This window comes from Alternaria dauci, chromosome 4, assembly GCF_042100115.1.
Source record: "Alternaria dauci strain A2016 chromosome 4, whole genome shotgun sequence".
In the NCBI taxonomy this organism is placed as follows: domain Eukaryota; kingdom Fungi; phylum Ascomycota; class Dothideomycetes; order Pleosporales; family Pleosporaceae; genus Alternaria; species Alternaria dauci.
The window spans coordinates 1,579,513-1,603,031 of NC_091275.1; the positions used below are offsets into that span (position 1 = coordinate 1,579,513).

At 52.2% G+C, this 23,519-nt stretch overlaps 7 protein-coding genes across 7 annotated transcripts; 4 read left to right on the forward strand and 3 right to left on the reverse strand.

The window, feature by feature from the left end:
- Window positions 1-588: 588 nt before the first annotated feature.
- ACET3X_005076 (uncharacterized protein) lies at window positions 589-1,943 on the forward strand (the record flags this gene model as incomplete). Its single annotated transcript, XM_069451241.1, has 3 exons — window positions 589-1,079; window positions 1,132-1,736; window positions 1,828-1,943. The coding sequence occupies 3 exons, from the start codon at window positions 589-591 to the stop codon at window positions 1,941-1,943; spliced, it is 1,212 nt and encodes a 403-aa protein (XP_069307120.1).
- A 1,158-nt stretch (window positions 1,944-3,101) lies between these two features.
- Window positions 3,102-4,931, forward strand: ACET3X_005077 (uncharacterized protein; the record flags this gene model as incomplete). Its single annotated transcript, XM_069451242.1, has 3 exons — window positions 3,102-3,162; window positions 3,213-3,905; window positions 3,958-4,931. 3 exons carry the CDS (start codon window positions 3,102-3,104, stop codon window positions 4,929-4,931), a joined length of 1,728 nt encoding a protein of 575 aa, XP_069307121.1.
- A 397-nt stretch (window positions 4,932-5,328) lies between these two features.
- Window positions 5,329-6,584, reverse strand: ACET3X_005078 (uncharacterized protein; the record flags this gene model as incomplete). The annotated part of the gene is made up of 2 exons (XM_069451243.1): window positions 5,329-6,271; window positions 6,325-6,584. 2 exons carry the CDS (start codon window positions 6,582-6,584, stop codon window positions 5,329-5,331), a joined length of 1,203 nt encoding a protein of 400 aa, XP_069307122.1.
- Window positions 6,585-9,392: 2,808 nt separating this feature from the next.
- Window positions 9,393-11,290, reverse strand: ACET3X_005079 (uncharacterized protein; the record flags this gene model as incomplete). The annotated part of the gene is made up of 3 exons (XM_069451244.1): window positions 9,393-10,511; window positions 10,561-10,794; window positions 10,847-11,290. The coding sequence occupies 3 exons, from the start codon at window positions 11,288-11,290 to the stop codon at window positions 9,393-9,395; spliced, it is 1,797 nt and encodes a 598-aa protein (XP_069307123.1).
- Window positions 11,291-13,854: 2,564 nt separating this feature from the next.
- ACET3X_005080 (uncharacterized protein) lies at window positions 13,855-15,996 on the reverse strand. The gene is made up of 3 exons (XM_069451245.1): window positions 15,361-15,996; window positions 14,491-15,309; window positions 13,855-14,442 (listed from the first exon to the last, which is right to left on the reverse strand). Exons 1-3 carry the CDS (start codon window positions 15,884-15,886, stop codon window positions 14,255-14,257), a joined length of 1,533 nt encoding a protein of 510 aa, XP_069307124.1. The 5' UTR covers window positions 15,887-15,996; the 3' UTR covers window positions 13,855-14,254.
- Window positions 15,997-16,324: 328 nt separating this feature from the next.
- Window positions 16,325-19,294, forward strand: ACET3X_005081 (uncharacterized protein; the record flags this gene model as incomplete). The annotated part of the gene is made up of 5 exons (XM_069451246.1): window positions 16,325-16,386; window positions 16,434-16,520; window positions 16,589-19,120; window positions 19,174-19,214; window positions 19,275-19,294. The coding sequence occupies 5 exons, from the start codon at window positions 16,325-16,327 to the stop codon at window positions 19,292-19,294; spliced, it is 2,742 nt and encodes a 913-aa protein (XP_069307125.1).
- A 255-nt stretch (window positions 19,295-19,549) lies between these two features.
- ACET3X_005082 (uncharacterized protein) lies at window positions 19,550-21,597 on the forward strand (the record flags this gene model as incomplete). Its single annotated transcript, XM_069451247.1, has 2 exons — window positions 19,550-20,239; window positions 20,296-21,597. The coding sequence occupies 2 exons, from the start codon at window positions 19,550-19,552 to the stop codon at window positions 21,595-21,597; spliced, it is 1,992 nt and encodes a 663-aa protein (XP_069307126.1).
- Window positions 21,598-23,519: the final 1,922 nt, after the last annotated feature.

The following is a 23,519-nucleotide window of genomic DNA, read 5'->3' on the forward strand; positions in this document are numbered from 1 at the left end:
ACGCAAGGTCAAGGGTGGAAAGGGAACGTGTTTGGCATCTGCATCGACTTGTCCTCGTTGCTCTCCATTTCTTCTTATTCCTGCTCGCGCGCCATTCCGCGCCGCATCAATTCCAAAAGACATTGTATGCAGCAAATTCGCGTCGCGCAAACTGTACTGGAAGCTAGCAAAAGCGAGCGCAGGAGGCAGGCTGAGGCTTCACCCACACAAACACACACACACATCTCTCACACCACATCCTGTACCTTTTACATCTCCGCATCTGCCAGGGGCGATCGGACTATCCCGTCTTGCACTGAGCTGTCTTTCTGGACCTTGTCACGACGCGCCGACAGCGGCACTGTACGTATGGCCTTACTCTACGCTGTTTGTCTTTTCTCTCGACGTCGCATTGCAACGGACTGCGCGTGCACACTTTCCTTTTGCAACACCCTCCATCTCATCATGCTGATTTGTATGCCAATCACAGAATTGCGTGTACTTTGGCTATTGATACTAGCACATCAAGTACCTAAGAGCGAATCTAAGACAGAATACCGGAACAACCCTCCTCGCTTACTGCAGTTGACTTGACATAGCACAGCAGATATGGCTGACGACGACAACTTCGATATCGACATCTACGGCGATGACAACTACCAAGACTCGAGCGCGCAGCAAGACACTACCATAACCGACTCCAACGCCCCGAACACAGACGCCAATGCTGCGGCATCGAACCACACATCAGACACCACCAAGACCGAGAACGGTGACCAAGCAATCAATGAGTCTACAGATGAGGCGACAAATGGCCAAGGCCATCATGACCAGAGCACCCAACAGATCGCATCCACAGGAGGCTCGGCTGGCCTTGACGTTCACAAACAAGCTCCTCAGCAACAGGGTACAAAGCGCAAGCAGGGCGAAGATGATGATCGCCCAACTGACCCCGGCGCCACTGCAGCTCTTATGATCAATGATGTCAACTGGTGGATTAGTGAAGAAGACATCCGCGGATGGGCCAACCAGAGTGGCTGTGAAGACGAGCTTGTCGAGGTAACCTTCAACGAGCACAAAGTCAACGGCAAGAGTAAAGGGTAAGTTGGACTGGACGCCCCAAAAGCACAACATGCTAATCAACTCTTACAGTCAAGTTTTCACTCTTTTGAACTCACCACAAGCAGCTACTGCTCTGAAACACCAGATCGAGAGCCTTTTCAGGGACCAAGCCCACACGAAGAAGCCGACCGCCATCTTCAGTCCTCCGCATGTCAATCCATTCAAGACACTGCCAAAGGATGTTCCCGCACGCGACAAGGGTCGGACCGACCGCGCTACCTCTGGAAACTACGGCAATCAAGGTGGCTATAACAACAGAGGTGGATACAACAATAACCGTGGCAACTTCAACAGGGGCGGCATGGGCTACCAAAACAACCGCAACTTTTCTCCCGCTGGTGGCAACATGGGTGGCAACATGGGAGGCTATGGTGCCCAAGCGCCGATGAACAACTTCGGCAATCCCATGGGCGGCATGAACAACTTCGGTGGCGGCTTTAATCGCGGCGGCATGATGGGTGGTAACATGCGTGGTGGTATGGGCAACCGTGGCCGTGGCGGCAACATGGGCATGAATCCGATGGGCGCAAACCCGATGGGCGGCATGAACATGCCTATGGGTGGCAACATGATGGGCATGGGAGCCAACATGATGGGTATGGGTGGTGGCAACATGGGCATGATGGGAGGAATGGGTACGTTGAGAACTTTTCATACTCCGACTAGTAACTTACGCCCACTCTTCTCACTTCGCTACCTGAATCGTTGCTAACAGCATGGCTATAGGAGGTGGCTTTGGTGGCAACCCAGGATTTAACCCAGGATTCTTTCAAGGCAACCAAGGCGGCAACGATGGCAGCTGGCAAAATCCGCACGGTGCGAAGAGGCCTCGTCCTGAGTAGGGTTCAGATTTGGAGCGTGCGAATCACGTACCGACGCGCCGATGCAAGCCACCGCTTCCGAAAGATCCATATTCGACAACAGAGCTAGCAGACTATGAGTGCAAGTTGAGGCAACGCCGCCTCGACGCGCTCAAGTGCAAAACATATGCGGATTTTGCATGGTCGTGCTCTCGGAAACAACTCGTCTGATGCGGCCTTGGACTGGATAATAGCGGACACCTCTTTTGACTGCAGTCTAGGCCTTCTATGCGACACGCTGTGGGCTGATGATCCGTTTGGTTTATGGTCCTTCTTTTTCGGCGTTTTGAGGGCGACGGGTCAACTTCCAACAATCAATCTCTCTTCTTAACTTGTCTTAATAGTTTTCTCTCTTATCTTTTGGAGGGAATGATATACCCTTTCGGTATTTGGAAGCCTTCATTTTGTTAGTACGTCCTTGTTCCGGATGTTCCACATGAGTGTGTTTAGCTCAGGAGTTTTGCGGTTCCATTCGCCAAGTGGAAAAACTTACTGCAACCCAAGTACTTTGCATAGCATTCGGTGCTATTCTGTCATATCTTTGCCAAACTCTTTCGGGCACGGAACACTTGTATTATCACATTTGGAAGATGGTATGTCTCAGACGTCTGCATGTAAGCAATAGTTTCATGAGGTGTGGAGGAAACGAGGGGTAATCATCATTTGAAGCATTTTAGTCTTTGGTGGGAAAATGTCATCATCCTGGCTAATTTGGAGATTAGGCCCGTGGGGACCTGCATATGAAATCGGGCCTGGGGTCTACAATATAGATCGAACGAGATGGCATACTCATCATGACAACGGCCAATCAGGGCCAAACCCACTTGCCACTACGATTAAACCACTGTTTTCCAGATGTCTTCTATGTTTCCGCCTCCACCCTGCAGACCGGGTAAGCTGGATGTTTCGCAATCAAACTAAATGAGCAAGGAAACTTGATAGTCGCGCTAATCGAAAGATGCCGCATCTGGAATAACAGTTCATCAATGCGTGAGAACTACGAAGAGATGACAAGAAGAGAGTGGATGGGTTATATGGAAGATCTTCGTACCGAGGTGAAGGAACCTGGCTGATGGGCGACGTTGTATATCTCCCTCCATTTCCTGGAACAAAGGCCACACAGTACGCTCAGCAATCGCAATGAGGGTTTTCTACGCAAGTGCAGCAGTGCTGCTCAACAGCGCCTTCACTGTAGCTCAATGTTTGTTGTTCCACAATTCCAAAACCGTGGCGATAGCTGACAAGATGTAGCGACGAACAGCACTGTAACATGTCCTTCAACTTCAAAGTTCTCAGCGATCTCGGCTGGTGCCTTCTTCGAGAAATTGAACCCAGGCTGGAATCTCGGTAACACGCTTGATGCTATAGAGACCGAAGGCAGCTGGAACAACCCGCCAGTCGTCGGCAGCACCTTTGACGATGCAAAAAGAGCCGGTTTCAAGAGCATTCGACTACCCGTAACCTGGGCTTACCACTTCACTTCTCAATCACCAGACTGGACCGTGGATCCCGTATGGCTGCAACGTGTATCGGACGTCGTGGACATGATCACAGACCGAGGACTGTACGCAATTGTTAATGTTCATCATGATTCCTGGACGTGGGCCGATCTTACGCAAGCCAGCACGAACATTACGGCCGTTGAAGAAAGGCTTGGAAAGCTTTGGAAGCAAATTGGAACAAAGCTGGCCTGCAAGAGCGAGAAGGTCGCTTTTGAGACTATCAACGAGATCCCTGGGACTACTGCTGAGCATGGCGCTGTCGTTAACCGGCTGAACGATATTTTCCTCCAGGCTATCAATGATGTGGGAGGCCACAATCCAAAGCGTGTTGTCACTCTCGTTGGTGCTGGGCAGGATGGATTGAAGACGATACAGTGGTTCAAAAAGCCTGACCCCAAGTTCCAAAATCCCTGGGGTATTCAGTATCATTACTACTCGCCTTGTAAGTGCCCAGTTTACTCGAGCAAGCATCATCAACACTAACACTAGAAAAGACGACTTTGTTTTCCAAGCATGGGGAAAGACCACATGGGGCTCCGATGCCGACAAAGCTTCTCTTGAAGCTGACATCGCCGCCGTCCGTAGAAATTTCACTGATATTCCTCTCGTAATCGGCGAATGGGCCGTATCACCCGTCGCCACCGAGACAGCAGCACGCTGGCGATACTTTGATTTCATTCTCCGCACAGCAGCAAAATACAACACCACAACTGTTCTCTGGGACAACGGAGCCGACTTTTTAGATCGCGCAACGCATCTGTGGCGTGACGAGGTAGCTTTGGACATCTACCGCAACGCAGTCAAAGGCATTCCAAACGCGCTTCCAGAGAGCACAACCGATGGCTCCGCAACAACACAGTCGAGTTCCGCATACATCTACCACCGCAAGAACGAAAGCGTAGGAGATACCACGCTAGGCTTCACCTTCAGTGGAAACACACTCAGTAAGATCAGCAGAGGAAGCAAACAACTAGCCAAGGGTAAGGACTACAGCGTCTCTGGCGAGAAGATCACTTTCGCAGCATCATATCTCAAGACGATAATTACGTCCACTTCGCCAATCGGTACCCTCGCGAACTTGACCCTGACCTTCAATCGCGGCGCCGCTCTCCAGGTCAACGTCCTTCAATACACCGCACCGACACTCTCTAGTACCTCCGGCCCCTTGCCAGCAGCAGGTCAGGACCTGCTTATTCCAATTACGTGGCCAGGACAGAACAGACCTGCGGCTGTCAAGGCTGTCAAAGCCGATGGGACATACTTGGTGGACGAGTGGACACAGTCTCTAGGCGTGTTACAGCAGGGACGCATGACGTATGGTGGACAGTGGGACTGGGATGCTGGTCATGTTATTATCAGGGCGGCGGCTTTGAATGCCGTGAGGGCAGCAGGCGTTGATACTACGTTTACGATTGAGTTCTATCCCAGGGAACCAGGAAATGCGGTGGAGTACACAGTCACTGTATAAGAGGGCTGTAGATATGTGCTAGTTGAGATGGTCATGGTATAGATGAGCTGGACAAGTCACACGACGAGCAAAACATGTATTCATGATATGGTAGGTTCGTCTTTTATCGATTCCAATGTATATATCATTACGTTGAAATGTGGACATTAGCCCTGCGGGGGAAGCCGATTGAAGGGCCATTATTGTTAGAACATAATTTGATCTGAGCAACAACACTAAAATTCGAGATGGTAGTACCATCCTGGAAATAGCCGCCAGCAACGAACTTATGGATACACAAGGGTACAGAGTACAGATCCATAGACCGTCATGCCGCTGGAAATAGTCTGTCCAGGTCCGAAAGCAAGGGACACATGCAATCAAGATAACACATGGCTATGAATTCATTTGCATTGCCCTACCGTATCGTAGATTCCCATTCCTTCAAGGCAGATCTCAGTCTTACTTCAACATCGCTCTCAATCCAAAAATGCCCTGCGCCCACAACCTCAACACTAGTGAAGCGCGATGCTGGCTCAGCTTTCAGTTGTTCTGACCAGTCGCGGATCCTCTTGGCCGAAGTGAAAGCATCTTGATCACCGAAGATGGCTAGCGATATGTGCTTGCCAACCACATCCTGGTGGTCGTCCTTGGACCTGCTCCAGAACCTATGCATTAAGGCTGGTGCGGCAAGTGCAGAGATTGGCGGTGTCAGCGGCGAGATGAGAAGATAACGCACGTCCGGCATTGTGATTGTCGCACTCTTCGCTTCCGATCGCGGTATCGGCTCGTGGCTCCCTTGCCGCCTGTGGCTAAGGCTTCTTAACCGTGTTTTAATCTCATGGCGCGTGCCGCCTTCGAGACTCCTTCGGACGTCTCTGCTACTCCTGCGCTTCTCCGGACTAGTCTCTTCTCCGCCCATTGTAACCGGAGGTCTCGACTCGTGCCCTGACCTGCTTGTCCTCCTAGCCCTGGTTTCATCTCGAGCTAGGTTGATCCATCCCAGATTGCTCTGGTCTGCCAGCCTGCGAGCACGCAAAACTATTTCATCGGCTGCAGTACCCGCTACTGGAGCTGAGAAGGGTTGTAGTATGGTCGGTACAGGCGGCAGATGTCGAAGGATGAGGGAGCCGTACGAGTAGCCTCCTAGTATGACTATGGGAGAGTCGTCGTCGTGCGTCGGCGATGACTCGCTTTGGTTCGAGGGTAGGGGAAGCTGGTCGGGCGCAAAGATCAGGTCGGAGGTAATGCGTGGACGTAGGTAGGACATGTAGTGCATGAAGAATGCGGCAAAGGATGTATAGTCGTCTAGTTCAGGTCTTCCCGACCAGCTAGTACGCCCTTTGGATCCGTGAGCACCTCTAAAATAGCTTAGTGAAATGGTTCTGTGGCCGGGATATATCACCAGACGTACCTGAAGTTGAACGTGCCCACCATCCACCCAGCACGTAGAAACTCGTCCACCACGATACCAACCACGCGATCGTCGTAGCTACCACCCATCGGTGCATATGGATGTGCCATGACAACGCCCCTCCTCCTCCATTGCGCGATGTCGACCGATGCTTTTGGCTTGATCAGGGCATCTGGATGGTACACGCGGCAATCAAGTGTTGTGTCGTCGTGGATCGAGGGTATCGTGAAGCTGTAGTAGGCATCTGGTGGGCGACGCATCTTTCGGGCCAGATTGAGACCCAATAACAATTCTCATCGCATCTTCGAGAGGTAAAAGTGCCAATTAGCAGCTTGTACAGAGGTAGACGGGCTGGTTCGGGTACGCGATGATGGAAGAGTGTGGGGTACAGAGTCGCGGAAAGCGCTCCGCTGACGCGAGCCCGCCCGTGCTGATCCAAGGAAGCCAACAGCGAGCGAGTCCGCCTTGAAGATGAGCTGAAACAGACAACAGCTTCCCTACTGTACGGTTCCGCAACATTGTGCCAAGTCTAAGCTCATGTATGCAATACATTTCAACCCTTCACCGTTCTGGTTCGGGCGCTTTTGTATTGTGGCTCCAAACCGCTAGGCAGCGATGAAGGAGATGACGACCTATCAATCAACTTTGCCTGTCAGCTGCCATGCAGGCGAGCCTGGACTGATACGTCCAAAGCCGAAGAAGCGTTCACCTCCAGCCTGATAGCTGTGGACCTCCTTTGAACTCGACAATGATGAGCATTATCGCACAATCACCCTGACTTGTTGTCATCGCAGCCGGCTGCTACCATTATCATAAGCTTATAGCCTGTGCGATCTACAATGGACGAAGCATCGTATACCTGCCGACACACCGATATCCGCACTTTCGCCTCTTTCCGTTGCTGCCTGTCCTGCGGCGAAGTCTTCACGCTTGCAGCAACGCCAGTTGGCTCGGAAGCAAGTCGTCCCTCCTACTATGAGTACGCACCGCTTGATTACGAAACTGGGCACCTTATCCGTCTCGTTAAGGTATGTCCTGGTCTAACGCAAGACGACATCGAGTGCGAGCTGTTCAACGCTAATTTAGCAGCATCGCCTGTCTACGAGGCAATCTCTTATACATGGGCGACAACGGATGGTGACGCCTCGCCCTCCCAGACTATATCTTGTTATGGGAAAAGGCTCAGTATTACCAAGAACTGTGAGGCGGCCATAAGATGCCTCAGGAGGCGAGATAACACACGTACATTGTGGATTGATGCCATGTAGGTTCATCCCGTAAGCCTCACCCATAGAGACGGATCACTGATATTGTGGCCAGATGTATAGACCAAAAAAGCATAACAGAGAGGAACCACCAAGTCCGTTTCATGGCCGACATATACCACAACGCATCTCAGGTGCTGGCATATCTAAGCTTCAAAGACCATATGGCGGAGTCCAATACAATGCGTTTCATCAGATGCCTACAAAGAGGCGTCGAGGATCCCCACGGCCTTACTCACGTCAAAAAGTTCTTGGAACACCCGTACTTCAATCGCGTCTGGATAATACAAGAAATCTCCCTGGCAAAGCTAGTAGTCCTCCATACAGAGGATCACATCGTCTACTGGACTGGGAACACGGTCCAGATGCTCATGTCTCTCTGCAGACAGATTAAATGCATTCCACCAGGCGTCATCCGGTGGGTTCCCGCGACTCAGTTGGGAGAGCACAGTTTCCTCGATTTGCTCCAGCGGGTGCGTCATTGTTTCGCCACGGACCCAAGGGATAAAGTGTCTGCCCTTTTTGGTTTACTCCATCCAAAGGTCCAGGAAAGTCTTCCAGTCGACTACACTATGCGCACCGAACAAGTGTTCATGCATGTTGCATCCTATTTAATTGAAACTACGCGGCAGCTGGATATATTGAAACATGTACTTCCGGATCAGACGTTGGACCTTGACATGACACCCAGCTGGGCGCCTGATTGGAGCAACAGAGATTATAGGAGCGGGACGCCCCCGCCATTCACTCTGTCGCAGAGAATGGGATTTGCGACTCGGCGCAGCCGGCGATCGCCGCCACGGCTTTTGCCAAATACGTTCACGAACCTTACAGACACAAAGCGGGAGGTTTATCAGACGGGCTATGATAACATCATCTCGAACGATAGTGATGCCTTACTTTGGTACAGGTGCTCTTCGAACAAATGCTCCCACCAAGCACGCCTGGAAGCTCGTACCGGAAAATCTCCAGGACCAGCCTCTCTTCGCGTCCATGCCTATCGCCTGGGCGTTGTCATCACCTCGTTTCATATAGCAAAAATCATAGGAATGGAAACGTTATTGCCGGTCTTGTTGCCTCCTAGCGGCTCGAGCGACGAACTGCCTGATCACACACTGCTCTACCGACAAGGATCCCACTTTCGTCGGAAACAGAAGCTGAGTCTGGAGCTATCGTCACTCGCGCACGTAACAAGAAAATATCATGGGGACAGGGAAGTTTTCACGACGGAACAGTCCGTCGGGTTCATGTTCGACGCATCCACAAACGGAGCGTTGCTGCTTAAGCAGGGGGATACAATATGGGGTGTAAATGGACTCGATGTGCCCATCATCCTACGACAAATCGACCAGCATTGTGTTGTCGTTACACAATGCTACCTTCACATGGTAGAGTTGGATCATGCGTGTTCTCAGTCTTCAGGCAACGAACCGTGGTTGATGGAGCCTGCTATTATCGAGATTTGGTAAGGTAAGATTGCTCGGCCAAGGTACGCTCAACTGTGTCTAACGAAAACACTTTTCGTACCTATTGGATGTATGCAGAGAGTGAGGTTCTGAGATAACCGTATATGATGGAAACGATCGAGACTGCACAGCAGGGCACAAAGTCAGGAGCACCAAGAAATAGTAGCTATGGATTATGAATAATCTGCGTTTACCTACACCAGAAGTGTCCTACTTTCTGTAGAGCCCCAACGAAAATTATTACTCTACGACCGTAATCCGGTAACTAGCTACTACTATCTAGGATCTATATGCAAGCCCGATCTTATGCACCGCCAATAATTTAACGTGCAAGCCTCTAGAGCGGACGAAGCGCACCACTGCGGTCTTCAGACCATCTACCAACGATGGCCTGTCGCGTGCTCTTACCCCAAAATGCAACTGGCATAGCAACCAGCCCACCCAAGATCTGGAAGATCATGAGTTCAATACCAACCCACATGTATCCGTGAGCTTCGATCCAAGGTACAAGGGCAAAGCTCATACCGAAAGAAAGTATGTAGCATCCTCCACTGACGACAGCGAGGGCAGGTGCGGCCCATCGCGGGAAGGCTTCGGTGACCCAGAGTGTGTTTGCGATCATGAGTGTTACAAAGGAGAAGCCGTTGATACCGTACGAGAAATAGATGGCAACGGGATGCCAATGGAAGTGGACTGCAAGGCCGTAGAACACCGAGCTCAGAGCGCCGGTGATGACGGGTAGGATGTAGCCGACGAGATAGTGCTCTGCCTCCAACACCCCTCGATTGCGGCTTGAGAGACGTTTCAATACCTTGCAGAAGAGCAAAGCAAATATAGGCAGGCCACACAGAGCACCGAATCCCGATGCGACGTTGACAGTGCCAACAACACTATGCGACATGTTGTAAGGCGGTGCAGTGAGGATGAGTGCGTACGTTGCGCCGATGAAGATCATGCTAGCCGAGTTGAAAGCTGAGGCAACGAAGACCCAGAAGATGAGTGGGTTGGCAGCACAGTACGCCATTTGGATGATGCAACGACCGGCCGAAGCCCATGATGCAAAGGGTGAGCGCGATAGACCGGTCTTGTCACGGAAGCCTGCAAAGCCAGTGCGCAAGGGGTATTCAGGCAGATCGCGATATATCTCGGAATCCTTTTCGCGGTCTTCGTAGACCGTTAGCTTCTCGGTAGCACTTTGCAACAGAATGAGTCCGTTGAAGGCTACAGTTGGCCTTTTGAAGTATGTCTCGGGATAGAGGGCGAAGGTGACGGCGAGCGAGAGGACAATGGGTATGGTCCAGTAATGATAGAATCTTCGCCAGTTGTTTCCGTGATCTGCTAAGACAGGCACGAGTGCAACGCCAGAAGTGCCAAAGCATCCTGCCATGCACCACATGAGTGCTAATGCCGCCGATCTTTGGTTGATGTAGGTAAGGTCGATGACCATTAGAAAAGCCTAGGATTGTTAGCGAATGAGGTTGTATCTATCTTGAAACACTGCTTACCAGGGACAGCGCGAGCCCCTCGCCGAGACCGATGAAGCAGACTGCGCCTACGAGCGAACGGAATGATGCTGCCTCACCAGCCCACAGCATAGCGAGCAGTACGACCAGTGTCGCGATCAAAATTGTAGGTCGGCGGCCCAGACCAATGGATAATGGTACCCACAAAAAGCATCCCAGACCCATGAATAGAGTAGGACTCGTTACCAACGCTTTGAGTAGCCATGCAGGTACATCCTAAACGCAATATGTCAGCGGCGCCCACCCCAGCGAGCAGAATTGAACGTACCTCATGCGCAAAGTCTCTTTGGATGTCGTCGAGTAGGACGGACGTCGCTTGTGCCGCAGTTAAACAAACAACAGAAAAAAGCGCTACAGAGAGTAAAGCTCCGCCTGTCTTCCATCTGTTCCAGTTCAGAGGATCAGCTTTGGAATTTGAGGGCATGGGAAGCTTGAGTGTTCTCCCATCGTTTGTAATGAGGAAGGTGCTTCCGATGAGGTTGTATGATTCGCGTCTCGAACGTCTGGCGGTCTCCGCGGTCATTGGCTTGGAGTGATGCCCCAAAACAGAAGGCACCGATGGCCTCTTGCCGGGTGTCTCATCCGGAAAGGGTGGGTATATGGGATGTGGTGCTGAGATTGGATGAGCATTTGGTGGTGGAGCCAGCTCCACCATAGGATGCGGATCTTTCAGGGCAGGTGAAAGCCTGTTTGAGTATGTTTCGGACATCATGATGTCCATGAGGAGAGTAGAAAAACGAGAAAAGAAAGGGCGACACGAGTCACCACACAAGTGGATCGTGAACTGATAGAAGTGGCGATGAAGGAACGACTGGACGACTAACGAGCTAGAATCGTGGCTAACGCCCCGTCCTATATCCACAACCGTTCGGCCTCGCACTATCAGGCGTTGCGGGTATGGCCGCACTTCTGTCGACCCCACCTGAAGTTGAGGCTTGGATGAAAGTCTAAGCTCCTTTTTCCACTCTTGATACTCCTCAAACAGACCAGATCGCACCGAAAGTAAAGGTAATCAAGGGCCTATCGGCATAACTTGAACGCATCGTCCGTAAGACGCAGATCAACGTTCCTATCGAGAAGCATGTGCAAAGTCCGGAAGTCGCCTTGGGTTGGCCGATTGGCCTGATTGGCCATCACGATCCCGATGGCCTTGAGGACTTGTGTTGGGCCTCAAACGTTGTAGTAGGTTCCCAAGAGACTGGCTGAAGCTACGGCCGAACTGCGGTATCATAGCGTTTCATCTGCAGTCCTGATTCAGCGTTCGTGACAGCGGCACTTGACAGCTAGCTGTGCACCGTGCCCGGAGAGTGACCGATGTTTGCTATTCGTCGTTCATTCACCGCGTTTCAAAGGCCCTAGGAGAAGTCTGCGAACTGTCGCCTAGGCTAAAACATCGATGTGTTTGAGGAGTGGGTAGCGAGCATATATGTGACCTTTATTTGATCATGCAAGTGAAAAGTGATAGTGATGGAATGACGGCATTGGAGGATTCCGATTTTCCTCGGGGTGATACTTGCGAAGATCCGGGGAAGCGAGATCCACGTCATCCTTTTCACCGCAGCTGCGAAGACTGCAAGTCCACAAGACTCAAGGAAGCTTGTCGATCAAGCATAGGTACAGTACAACGAATGCGTTCGTACAACGGATAATTTCGTAAGATGAGGCTGGCGTCAACGTTGAAGACTTGGCCAGCTCAGGGGCGCGCTATTGATCAAGGGCTTCGCATCACGTGCAATGATCGATCAACCGAACAGGCGTTTGCAATTTTAACAACGCTCCCAACCTTATTGTGCTTACGGCATCGCAGCGTTTGATTACGCGTTGCAGACATACGGAGGTGACAGGGCTGAGCCCCAGAAGGTTGTACTGTACACTGAACTTTGGGAAGATAAGGCATCAGCTGATGCTGGAACATGCCGTCTGCAACATTCGCAACTTGGAGTTGATGGGTGCCAAGCATCACGATTTATTCGTCCGAGGTATTGCCAAGGAGGACACAAGAGCACGCCCGGTGTTGGCTCCTACAGCCCTGTGCCCCCTCATCCTGAAGTTCCACCAACCTCAGAACAACGTTTGCGTTGGCGTGCCAAATGTGCGCTTGGCGAAAGGTACCGCCACAACAAATGCGGGCCCTAGACGAACGTCAACTCGGGCCGAGCCCGTGTGTCATCACAACCTTACAGCCCTACAGAGTGTACAGTCATCGTGGCCAACGGTTGTCGACTTCCTAAGCACGCATTGGGCATAGGATAGGTGAGTACATTACTCAACGCTGTTGCTGACTTGAGGCTGGGTCAGCGTAAAATTACCAGACGAGTACCCAACCACCGGCATGCTCATCCCGTCGATCAACACCTGCCTACTTGGGAATCGCGCACCAGAATTGCTCTAGCTCAGGAAGCTCCAGACTGCATGGCATAGTTAAAAAGCCTTGTCTGTCCACACATGCTATGATGAGGCTGACATATCGGTTTCTGGCATGCGGCTGTTGACACCCGCTAGCTAGGTATGCACGAAGAAGAACAAGTGCCTCGAGCTCACAGCCTTGCACTGCTGACTGGGGGCTTTCTTTCGCACTAGTTATGAAAACTCTACTTGGGTAAGCGAAACATATGTATCAAATGTTAGGACCGCAGCCAGAGTCTCCTTACAGAGGGATCGGTTCAATGGCTCCGATTTGTCGACGTATAATGGCCCGACACCTGGGTATTCGCGAGCACTTTAGGCTGAAACATACGCGGCACTGGGAGTAGTGGATATTGCCTCTGCCAAACCGTTGCAATTACACCAGCCATGAGAGCCTAGCCGTCTGAGGATTGGTTATGAATTTAATGCATCAAGAAATGTCTTGTGTGCACTTATGGAACCTTGATTAACGTTTAAAAGGACCGCACAGCACGCTGACAATGTTCCAGAGTTGTTATCAGGTGCAACTGCGATGATGCGTTCGAGAAAACACCTTCAAATGTCTACCACGTCCTCGGTCTGTGTGAGTCAGCTTGACGGATTTGAGTTGGTTGGACGCATTACTAGTGCCACGCGTGTGGATTAGAAGATGATCTGTGAACTCGTAGCAATTTGATATTGGAGGGGTTCGGAAGCAGTCGAGAATGGCGACCTCTCGGGATAGATGAAGATGGGGCAGGATCGTATGTTATTTCACAATTGTGGTGGTGAATACGAAGGTAATTGGAGCTTGATGCCAACGCTCCGGGCCTGCCGGTCAAGGAGTTAAGATGAGTGGGCGGAGATGGAGAGCACAACAGGCTTAGTTTTTGGCTTTAGTTTCTTCCTTCAATTCCATACAGGGATGGGAAAGCGCCAAGTTGAATCCCAACTACAGACGCCTCTTGAAGATTCAAAAAATCCTTGGGGTATCATGTGCTAGAACTGAGAGCAGATAGAGATGTAGCCGAAGCGCGGCCAAAAAAAAGGAAAAAAAAACCAAAACCAAAAAGAAATCAAAGTATGCAGCGCGGGTATCACACTCTATCATACATCATGTCTATGACTGACTCATTCGAACGTCGCTTAGGAAAGGTGTCGTCGAGACAGATGGTAGAGAAGGAAGAAATACCAGGACTTGGCCCATTTGGAAGACCTAGTTGTGTCTGTACGAATGGAACATGGAATGTGAAAGCAAAACGAATACGAGAAGATGCTGTGCGACTGAGACTTAGCCGGTGTACCAGCCGCTGGCGGCGACGGTTGCATCTTCTACTTGGCGCTGTGGGATGAGCGGTGTCGTGATATCGTATGCTTCAATGAACATCCGCCACGTAGGGAAGTCGATGCTGAAGATGGCTTGATGCTTTTGGACGTCCTTTTCTCGGTGTTCCGAGACGGCGCTGGGGTCTGCCGGTTCTGGAAGTCGTTAGTAAATGTATGACCCAGTGTGACTCGGAGACTTACGCAGGAGCGGAAGCCCATGGGCATCTTTGACAATTGCAGCATTGCCCTCCCTTACTAGGAAACTAATGTAGAAGAGGTTCTCTACCGTCTGGGCGAAGTCATGGGGATTGATAGCGAAGTCTAGGAGGTTAACTGCGGATGTTCCTTCAACAGTCATGGCTAATCTGTGGCGTCTGAGAGCAGCGAGTTGGTCTTCTTCCGTGACATCGCCTTGTATTTCCTCGAGTTCTTGATCGACCAGAGGTTCCACAGCGGTGATGTGATCTACCAGGCGCTTTCTAATGGCCTTGACCAAGGTCAATTGCGTGTCTTTGTTGCTCTGCTGCGTATCTTCGTTGATGATCTCTTCTGGGCGAGTTGCTGGGCCGAGTGGTTGTCGTTGAGATCGGGCTTTTCGTTGAGTTACACGAACGCGCTTCTGCACTGACAGTGGGCCGAGCAGGAAGCTTGACGTTGGTGGTCGCTTGTTGCAGGGGAAACATGCATGCCGACCGAGTAATGCCCAGTCAAGGCCATCTGGATCTTCGTCGTCGTTGTCGCGTACGGGTATTGCTGGTGCGTCTTCTTCGCCTGCAATGTGACCACCGGACTTCATAAAGTATATGCACTTGGAGACAAACTGGTCGAGGTCGATGCCCACACCAGAATTGCCCAAGCTGTTGTTGAGCTTCTTGCCGGCTAGGTCGCTGGCGTTGACCAGGAAGCGAGAGTCGACGGTAGCATCAGCTGTTTGTCGCACTTTGCCGAACAAACTGTTTTGTGTCTTGAGGGCATCGAGCAATCCGCTGTCGTGTGTTTTGACAAGGTCATCGCGATTATCTGCGATGGTCAGCCGTGTTCATCCCCCGTGCAAAATGATGGCAGACTCACCATCCAGCATGCGCTGGTGTTCGCGCATGTTGGCACGCAGCCTGCGTCGCGTCTCTGGGTCCTGATTGGGGTTGTAGAACTTGAGGTTGCCCTCCTCCTCTGGCTCGGGCGGAGACTGTGAGGGGAGCTGTGAGGGCGTTTCCACTTGGTCGTCGTCCTCTTCCAATTCCCCATCTTGGCTGCCGCGAGCGTCGTCGTGAATTTGCGAGTCGGCCATGTCGTAGTTGTCGGTTCTCCTCCTCTTACCGCCGTTTCCAGATGTTGAGCCAGAGTCGGGTGTCGGCATACGCACCGACGCGCTCCGCAGGCCAGCGGACTTGCCTCGCCGCGGAGTCTTGTCGCCTGTCTCTGGCAGCTCATTCTCCTTGTCAGAGTTCATTGAGCGCGTCGGGCTGAGGACCGAATAGGACGAAGTGCGCGCATTGCCGTCGTTTCGGGGTGCCACGGAGGGGTCGCGATAAAGGGAATCGACGGTCGAGGCGCGTGTTTGCGGCGTAGCAGAGAGGTGGGTGTTGAGTCGCGCCATGCCGCCCCCAAAAAAACGCGAGCCGGAAAAGAGGGTGGGTAGGTATGGAGGGGTGTGCGTGTGGATGGTGGTGATGCGGGCGTTGTCCTGTGCCTGGCCTGGGAACGCGGCCGCCCAATGTGCAGAGGCGGCCGCCTAGCGCGACTTTGTTTGAGGCAAGTGCGACCGCGTTCGTCAGCCAAGCCTGGCAGCACGCGAAAGGCAGACGTTCGATTCGCCGACCCCTGCATCATGCGCGTCGCCCTGTGGAGCGGACCTCTGACCCGCTCGCCTTCATCATCAACCGTCTCGACTTCACCCCGCCCGGCGACGCGGTGAACGGGTGTTCCTGCTAGGCCGCATCGAATCTTGTCATGTGCTGGTAGCGCCTGTCAGACTTCCCACATACCTCCCATCCATGGCATGCCGTAGCCACCACCACCTCCCCCGCCGCGCACCATGGAAGCCTTCAACTTTGCGACGTCTCTTGACCTGACTGAGCTGTCGGTCCATGTTCGCATGTATGTCTTCTTGTTCAAGGGCTGAGCGGTGCTAAAGAGACAGTTAGAGATCGTCTGGATGGAAACCAGAAGCCCATACCTTACTCGGTCTTGCTCAAGCGACCGGACCTAAGGCACCGAGCTTCCAACACTAAGTGGGTCCCCCTTCACCAAGTGAGAGAGGAGAGTGAGGGAGTACATAGTGCTGATGTAATGGCGGTAGCCCGCACTTCGAGCTCTACGTGACGGCCCAAATATGGGCAGACAGCAAGCCCCTCACCGTCCCTGTCCAAACCGCCTACAAGTCATTCAAGAACGCGCGCATCTGGAACGAATGGCTCCAGCTGCCCGTCACGTATGCAAACCTCCCCGCCTCGGCCCAGATAGCCATCACAGTATGGGATCTGTCGCCTGCCGAAGACACCGACTCCAATCTCCACGCCGTGCCCTTTGGTGGCACGACGATACCCCTCTTCGACAAGGACAACACGCTGCACAAGGGTAGGCAGCGCTGTCGGATACACCGCTTCAAGGCTGCCGATGGCCTGACCAACACTACAACCCCGTGGGTGATACCGCCGGCGCGACGACGGAGAAAAGCTGAGGTGGTTGAGGATACAGTGGATGAGCAGATTGCTGAAATGGAGAGGCTGGAAGGCTTGCTGAAGAAGCAAGAAATGGGTGACCTGCCAACCAACAACTGGCTCGACGGTCTGGTATACAAAAAGATGATGCAAATACGGAAAGAAGCGCTCAAGGCCGAGGCAGCAGCCCTGAATCGGCAGAGCAAGACCAACGGGGCGAATGGCTCCACAGACAGTGAAGATCAGGAACTCTTTTATCTCGACATTGAGCTCCCCCGCTTCGACCACGCCATTGTCTTCTCCGACGTCGAGTACCCACCGCCCCCCGTCTCAGACTTGCGATTACCCGCCGAAGCCGACGTGAGGTTGCGACCCCCACCCGAAGTGTCCTTTGGTCCGGGCATCAACATCGATGGCATCGGTTACGGCGATGCAGATGCAGGTCGGCTCATCAAGATCTACGACCCTGAAGTCGGTCGAAGGGTCAATCCCGCCGAGGACAAGCATCGCGAGCTGATGCGCAGCCAGCAGACTGATTCACTCGACCGTGATCGCAAGCCCAACGTGCACGTTCGAGACAAGCTCAACCTGCTGCTTTCCAAGGGACCGCTTGAAGAAATCACATCACACGAGCGAGACGACATCTGGAAGTTCAGATACTTCTTGCTACGAGACAAGCGAGCCTTGACCAAATTCGTCAAGTGCGTCAACTGGAAGTCTCCGCGAGAAGCGCGACAGGCTGCACCCCTGCTCGAAAAGTGGGCAGAGATAGATGTCGACGACGCACTCGAACTTCTCGGACCTCACTTCGACCATCCTGTAGTACGAAGCTACGCTGTAGAGCGACTGAAAAAGGCAGACGACGAAGAGCTTCAGCTCTACCTCCTTCAGTTGGTGCAAGCGCTCAAGTACGAAGCACCAGGCGAAGGCGATGACTCGTCATTGGCTCGCTTCCTGGTCACTCGTGCAGCCAACAGCTTCACATTGGGCAACTTCCTGCACTGGTATCTCATGGTGGAGATTAGCGACTTCAGCACCGACCAAGAGCCAGAACATCGTGAACTCTTCGCCAAGGTCGAGTACGACTTTATGGTCGAGCTGGAGAAGACACCCGAAGGTGTTGAGATTCGCAAAACCTTTCAGCGCCAAGGCGAACTTCTTACCATTCTGGCCAAGATATCAAAGGACGTGCGCTTCGGTGGGGGTGACCGAGCTACAAAGCTTGCTCGTCTCAAAAAGGCAATCGCCGACCCAAAGAACGAGCTCACCAACTTTGATCCACTGCCTCTACCTCTGGATCCGTCAGTCTATATCACTGGTATTTCGACAGAAGACTGTAATGTCTTGAAGTCGTCTTTGCTTCCCATGGTCCTCTCCTTTAAGACGACGACGTCCGATCCATACCCCATAATCTTCAAGACTGGTGATGACCTGCGTCAAGATCAACTCGTCATTCAGATCATTACATTGATGGACCGCCTCCTTCGCAAAGAGAATCTCGATTTGAAGCTAACACCATACCGTATCTTAGCTACGTCTACCTCTGCTGGCGCTTTCCAGTTTGTCCCGTCGATGAGCATAGCAGCAGCGTGCCAAAAGCACAAAGGTTCGCTACTCGCCTACCTACGCGCCAATAACCCTGACGACAGTGCTCCCCTTGGTGTACGCAAAGACGCTATGGACACGTATATCAAGTCTTGCGCCGGGTACTGTGTGATAACATACCTCCTTGGAGTTGGCGACCGACATCTTGATAACCTCTTGCTTGCTCCGTCGGGTGCTTTCTTCCACGTCGACTTTGGTTATATTCTTGGGCGAGACCCAAAACCTTTTGCACCAGCCATGAAGCTTTGCCGTGAGATGATCGAAGGTATGGGCGGCGTGCAGCACCCAAACTATCTTATTTTCAAAGAATACTCATATACAGCTTGGTCCACCCTGCGCAAGTCTTCGAACCTCATACTCAACTTGTTCGCTCTCATGCAGGGGGCAAATATTCCAGATATCAAGATAGAGAGGGAGGGTAGTGTGAGGAAGGTCCAAGAGCGTATGTGGCTAGGAAAGGGTGTGGGTGGAGCCAAGAACGAAGACGAAGCAGCGAGAGAATGGGAGGGGCTCGTTGAGGAATCGCTAGGTGATTGGAAGGCTGGGGTGATTGACTGGGCGCATGAGTTCGTGCAGACCTATTGGCGGAAGTAAGATTGACTGCAAGACAATATAATAGGTGGAGCCTCGAGCACAACTCAAGATGCCTTGTGAGATCGAGTAAGCATAATGTGCTTCGATAGTGAGAGGCACTCGTTGTGCCAAGGCTGACCCCGCCAGATCGACATCTCCATGGCTAGCACACAGGCGCGTGTCCCGGTGGAGACTCCGATGGAGAAGCTCACTCTCCACACCTTGCGGGTGCAGCATGACCTCACCCATGAAGTGTACCACTGGAGGATTGCAGATGGCGGCTTTCCCGATTCTGTGTAATTGCAGCTCTGGTGCATTCGACCTCGAGTGTGAAAAGTAGCTACAATGTAAAAGGCAGCCTTCTCTCCCTCCCGGCCTGAGACACTCATACGAATCCGTGGACTTTATGCAAGAAACCCATCATGTTCGAATCCAAAGACAACCGCCTCGTCTACGCATACGACGCTGAGCAACTATGGGTCGAGCCTTGGGGTCACAATGCAGTTCGCGTTCGCGCCTCCAAAATGCCTACCATGCCACAAGAAGATTGGGCGCTCCTACAGCAGCCTAACATTGCTGCCAGAATCGATATTGCCAGCAACGGCGAGTCAGCTACCCTGGCCAATGGCCATATCAGAGCAACCATTACCAAGCGAGGCAAGATCGCAATATCAAATACCAGCGGCAAAGTTCTGTTGGAAGAATATGCCCGGCACCGCCGTGACATCATCGATCCCAAATGCAGCGCCCTGGAAGTTGAAGCCCGGGAGTTCAAGCCTATCTTAGGTGGCGACTATCACCTCACTGCTCGGTTCGAGAGCCTGGATCCCAAGGAGAAAATATACGGGATGGGTCAATACCAGCAACCTTATCTTGACATCAAGGGCACGCAACTAGAGTTGGCGCATCGGAACTCTCAAGCTAGCGTACCTTTTGCTGTTTCTTCGCTTGGGTACGGCCTGTTGTGGAACAACCCATCTATTGGGAATGCGGTATTCGGAAAGAACGTCATGAGTTTCGAGGCTTTATCGACCAAGGTTCTGGATTATTGGGTTGTGGCTGGTGATACACCTGCGCAGATTGTTGAGTCGTATGCTGATGCTACTGGAAAGGTGAGGCTCAACCCATACACTGCTGAAGATCTAGGGACTAACGTCTCACTACTCAGGTGCCAATGATGCCAGAATACGGTCTCGGCTTCTGGCAATGTAAACTGCGCTACCAAACCCAAGAAGAGCTCCTTCAAGTTGCAAGAGAGTACCGGAAACGAAACCTCCCCATCGACCTTATTGTCATTGACTTTTTTCACTGGCCCATGCAGGGGGACTGGAAGTTCGACGAAAAGTACTGGCCTGACCCCGAGGCCATGGTCAAAGAGCTAGAGGAACTCAAAATCGAACTCATGGTGTCCATCTGGCCGACCGTAGACCGACGATCAGAAAACCACGAGGAAATGGTAGAAAAGGGTTTGCTCATCCGAACTGAACGTGGAGTACGCACAGCCATGACATTCCAGGGTCAAACCATCCATTTCGATGCGACGAACCCTGCAGCACGGGACTATGTGTGGAATAAGGCGAAGCAGAATTACTACAAGAAAGGTATCAAGGTGTTCTGGTTGGATGAGGCAGAGCCAGAATATCGACACTATGACTTTGATCTCTACCGCTATCATCTGGGTCCAAACGTAGCGATCGGCAACATCTACCCTCGAGAATACTCCCGCGCATTCTACGAGGGCATGGAGAAGGAAGGTCAGAAGAACATCGTCAACTTGGTTCGATGTGCATGGGCTGGTAGCCAGCGGTACGGTGCTCTGGTTTGGAGTGGCGATATCTCATCATCATGGTCGAGCTTCCGCAACCAACTCGCTGCAGGTCTCAACATGGGCCTGTCTGGCGTGCCGTGGTGGACAACGGATATAGGAGGTTTTCACGGCGGAAACCCAGATGACGAAGCGTTCCGCGAACTTTTCGTCCGGTGGTTTCAATGGGGTACGTTCTGTCCGGTGATGCGATTACACGGAGATCGAGAACCACGGCAGCCCAAGACCAAGGACAGCCCGTCTTGCCGCAGTGGTGCAGATAACGAGGTGTGGTCGTATGGCCCAGCTGTATACGAGATCTGCAAGAAATATATAGGTATTCGCGAAGACCTACGTGAGTACACGCGGCAACTCATGGAGGAGGCCCATCAGAAGGGATCGCCAGTTATGAGAGCTCTTTTCTATGAATTCCCGGAAGACGGCAAGTCTTGGGAGGTTGAGGAGCAGTACATGTATGGGGATAAGTACTTGGTCTGCCCGATTCTTGCTAAGAGTCAGGTCAAGACGAAGGTTTACCTTCCGCCTTTGCCTGCTGGACAGAAGTGGAAGGACTTTTGGAGCGAGCAAACGTGGGGTGGTGGTGGTGGTGAAGATATTGTGGTGGACAGCCCGTTGGAGGTCATGCCCGTGTTCCAGCGGGTATAAGGTGGGACAATATCAAGTACCAACCAGAGTCATAGCAGTCAGTGCAGAAGATCTACTATATTTGCTTAATTTGGTGATAGTTCCATCGAAGGATGCTCGTGATGCTCTTGATGCCTGTAGCCCGTGCGCCAACCCCACCTCAAGCTCGTGATGACTGCCAACCATGTCAGCCATCTCTTTGCCCCGGCTCTCTGCCTAGGTACTGCTTGTTGTTGTCCTTCTACCTTGTCCCTGCATCTATTTTGACTAGCCAACGATGATGACTGGGATGGCCTGTTTTCGCACAAGTGGATCCAAACTGCCTGGGCATATATTCCCAGCCTCTCCGCACAGGACCTACATCGATCTCTCCAGGCAATGCCGTTTCCAGGTGCACAGGAGCGGCTGGTTGCAACATGCGACATTTGCAGTCGATGTTTCGGCAAACAAGAGCATCTCATACGACACATGAGGATCCACACACGCGAACGACCCTACCCCTGTCCTTCCTGCCACAAGTCCTTCTCGCGCCGTGATGTGCTCAGCCGCCACATCGCCGCGCACAATGAACAGAGCAATACTGCATCTCAACTCACCGGATCACGCGCATGTTTTCGATGCGCTGCAGACCGCGTGAGATGCTCGCGCGGTCAAAAATGTCGAAGGTGCTCACAACGCGGTTACAACTGCCAGTACCCGCCACTTCGCGCCGCACGAAACAGGACGGTTGATTCTGGCGCACATGATTCAATAGACACCTTCAGTAGTAACAGCGTGCAACCGGGCAATACCAGTCGCGCATACAACGGAGAGCTCATGATCGCTGACTTCAATGATGCGATACCGGAGTCCTCTACAAGCGCGTGGGCGTGGAACAGCAGCATCAATACTGTGGTCAGTCCTGACGCGTTTGGCCTGCCTGGCTTGAGCCTGTCAGACGTCAACTGGATTTCGCCACAGTATTCAGGTCCACTTGACTTGGATGCACTGCTCGCAAGTATGGGAGAGAACGCTAATGGTAATGCGGAGCAATGGTCCAGTGCTATCGCTGCCACGACGCCAGTAGCTCCGGCAATTCCCACAGTCCAGCCCTCGGTACATCTAGACACGAGTGACTGCAACACGGAAAACACACCGAGGGAAATTGCCCCAGAAAGATCTACGTCAGTATCGGAAAACAGATACTACGTTGACGGAGCCGGTGCCAGGGCCCCGTTTGGTGGTAGAGGCCAACGTTCGATCTGCTCAGAAGAAACCATAGAATTGGAAGAAGAGGAAGCCAACGTTGCAATCATGCCGTTCCAGAGCTCGAACAGACCCTCTCTTTGTCCAGTGGCAGCATACCAATGTCTCATTAGAGGCATCGCCACTGAAAGTCGCAACTGCCTCATCGAGGTAAACGCTTCGAGCTTGCCTACGCATGAACAAGTGGCCATGTCAGTTCGACAATACTTCGAAAGCTTTCATCCCGTTTTTCCATTCTTGAGGCGATCTTCATTCGCATACGATGCTTCTAAGAGCTGGCTCTTGTTGCTCGCTGTCTCGGTCGTCGGTTCGAAATACTTGCAGCTATCGCAACATGCACGACTTGGTGAACAACTCTTCGACCTACTCGGCGCGATCCTCACGCGCTGTAAATATGGTATAGTTTCGCAGGTGGCGATAGGGGACGAGGACGCCGATTATGTACCTGGCTGTCCAGTCCAGTTTGACAACCGCCCTAGCATACCTATCCTACAGTCCGGCATCCTGAACATCGCTTGCATGCTTCACTCTGGCAAACAGGCACTTGTTGAACGCGCCTTGGTAGAGCGGCACTATTTGGTCGAAGCTTGCCATTCACTTCAATTGCTCGTCCAGTCGCAGAGACCTCACAACTTGGAAACAACAACTGATGTTGACCACGATGATTTCTTCAATGAATGGCAGATGAAAGAGTCGAA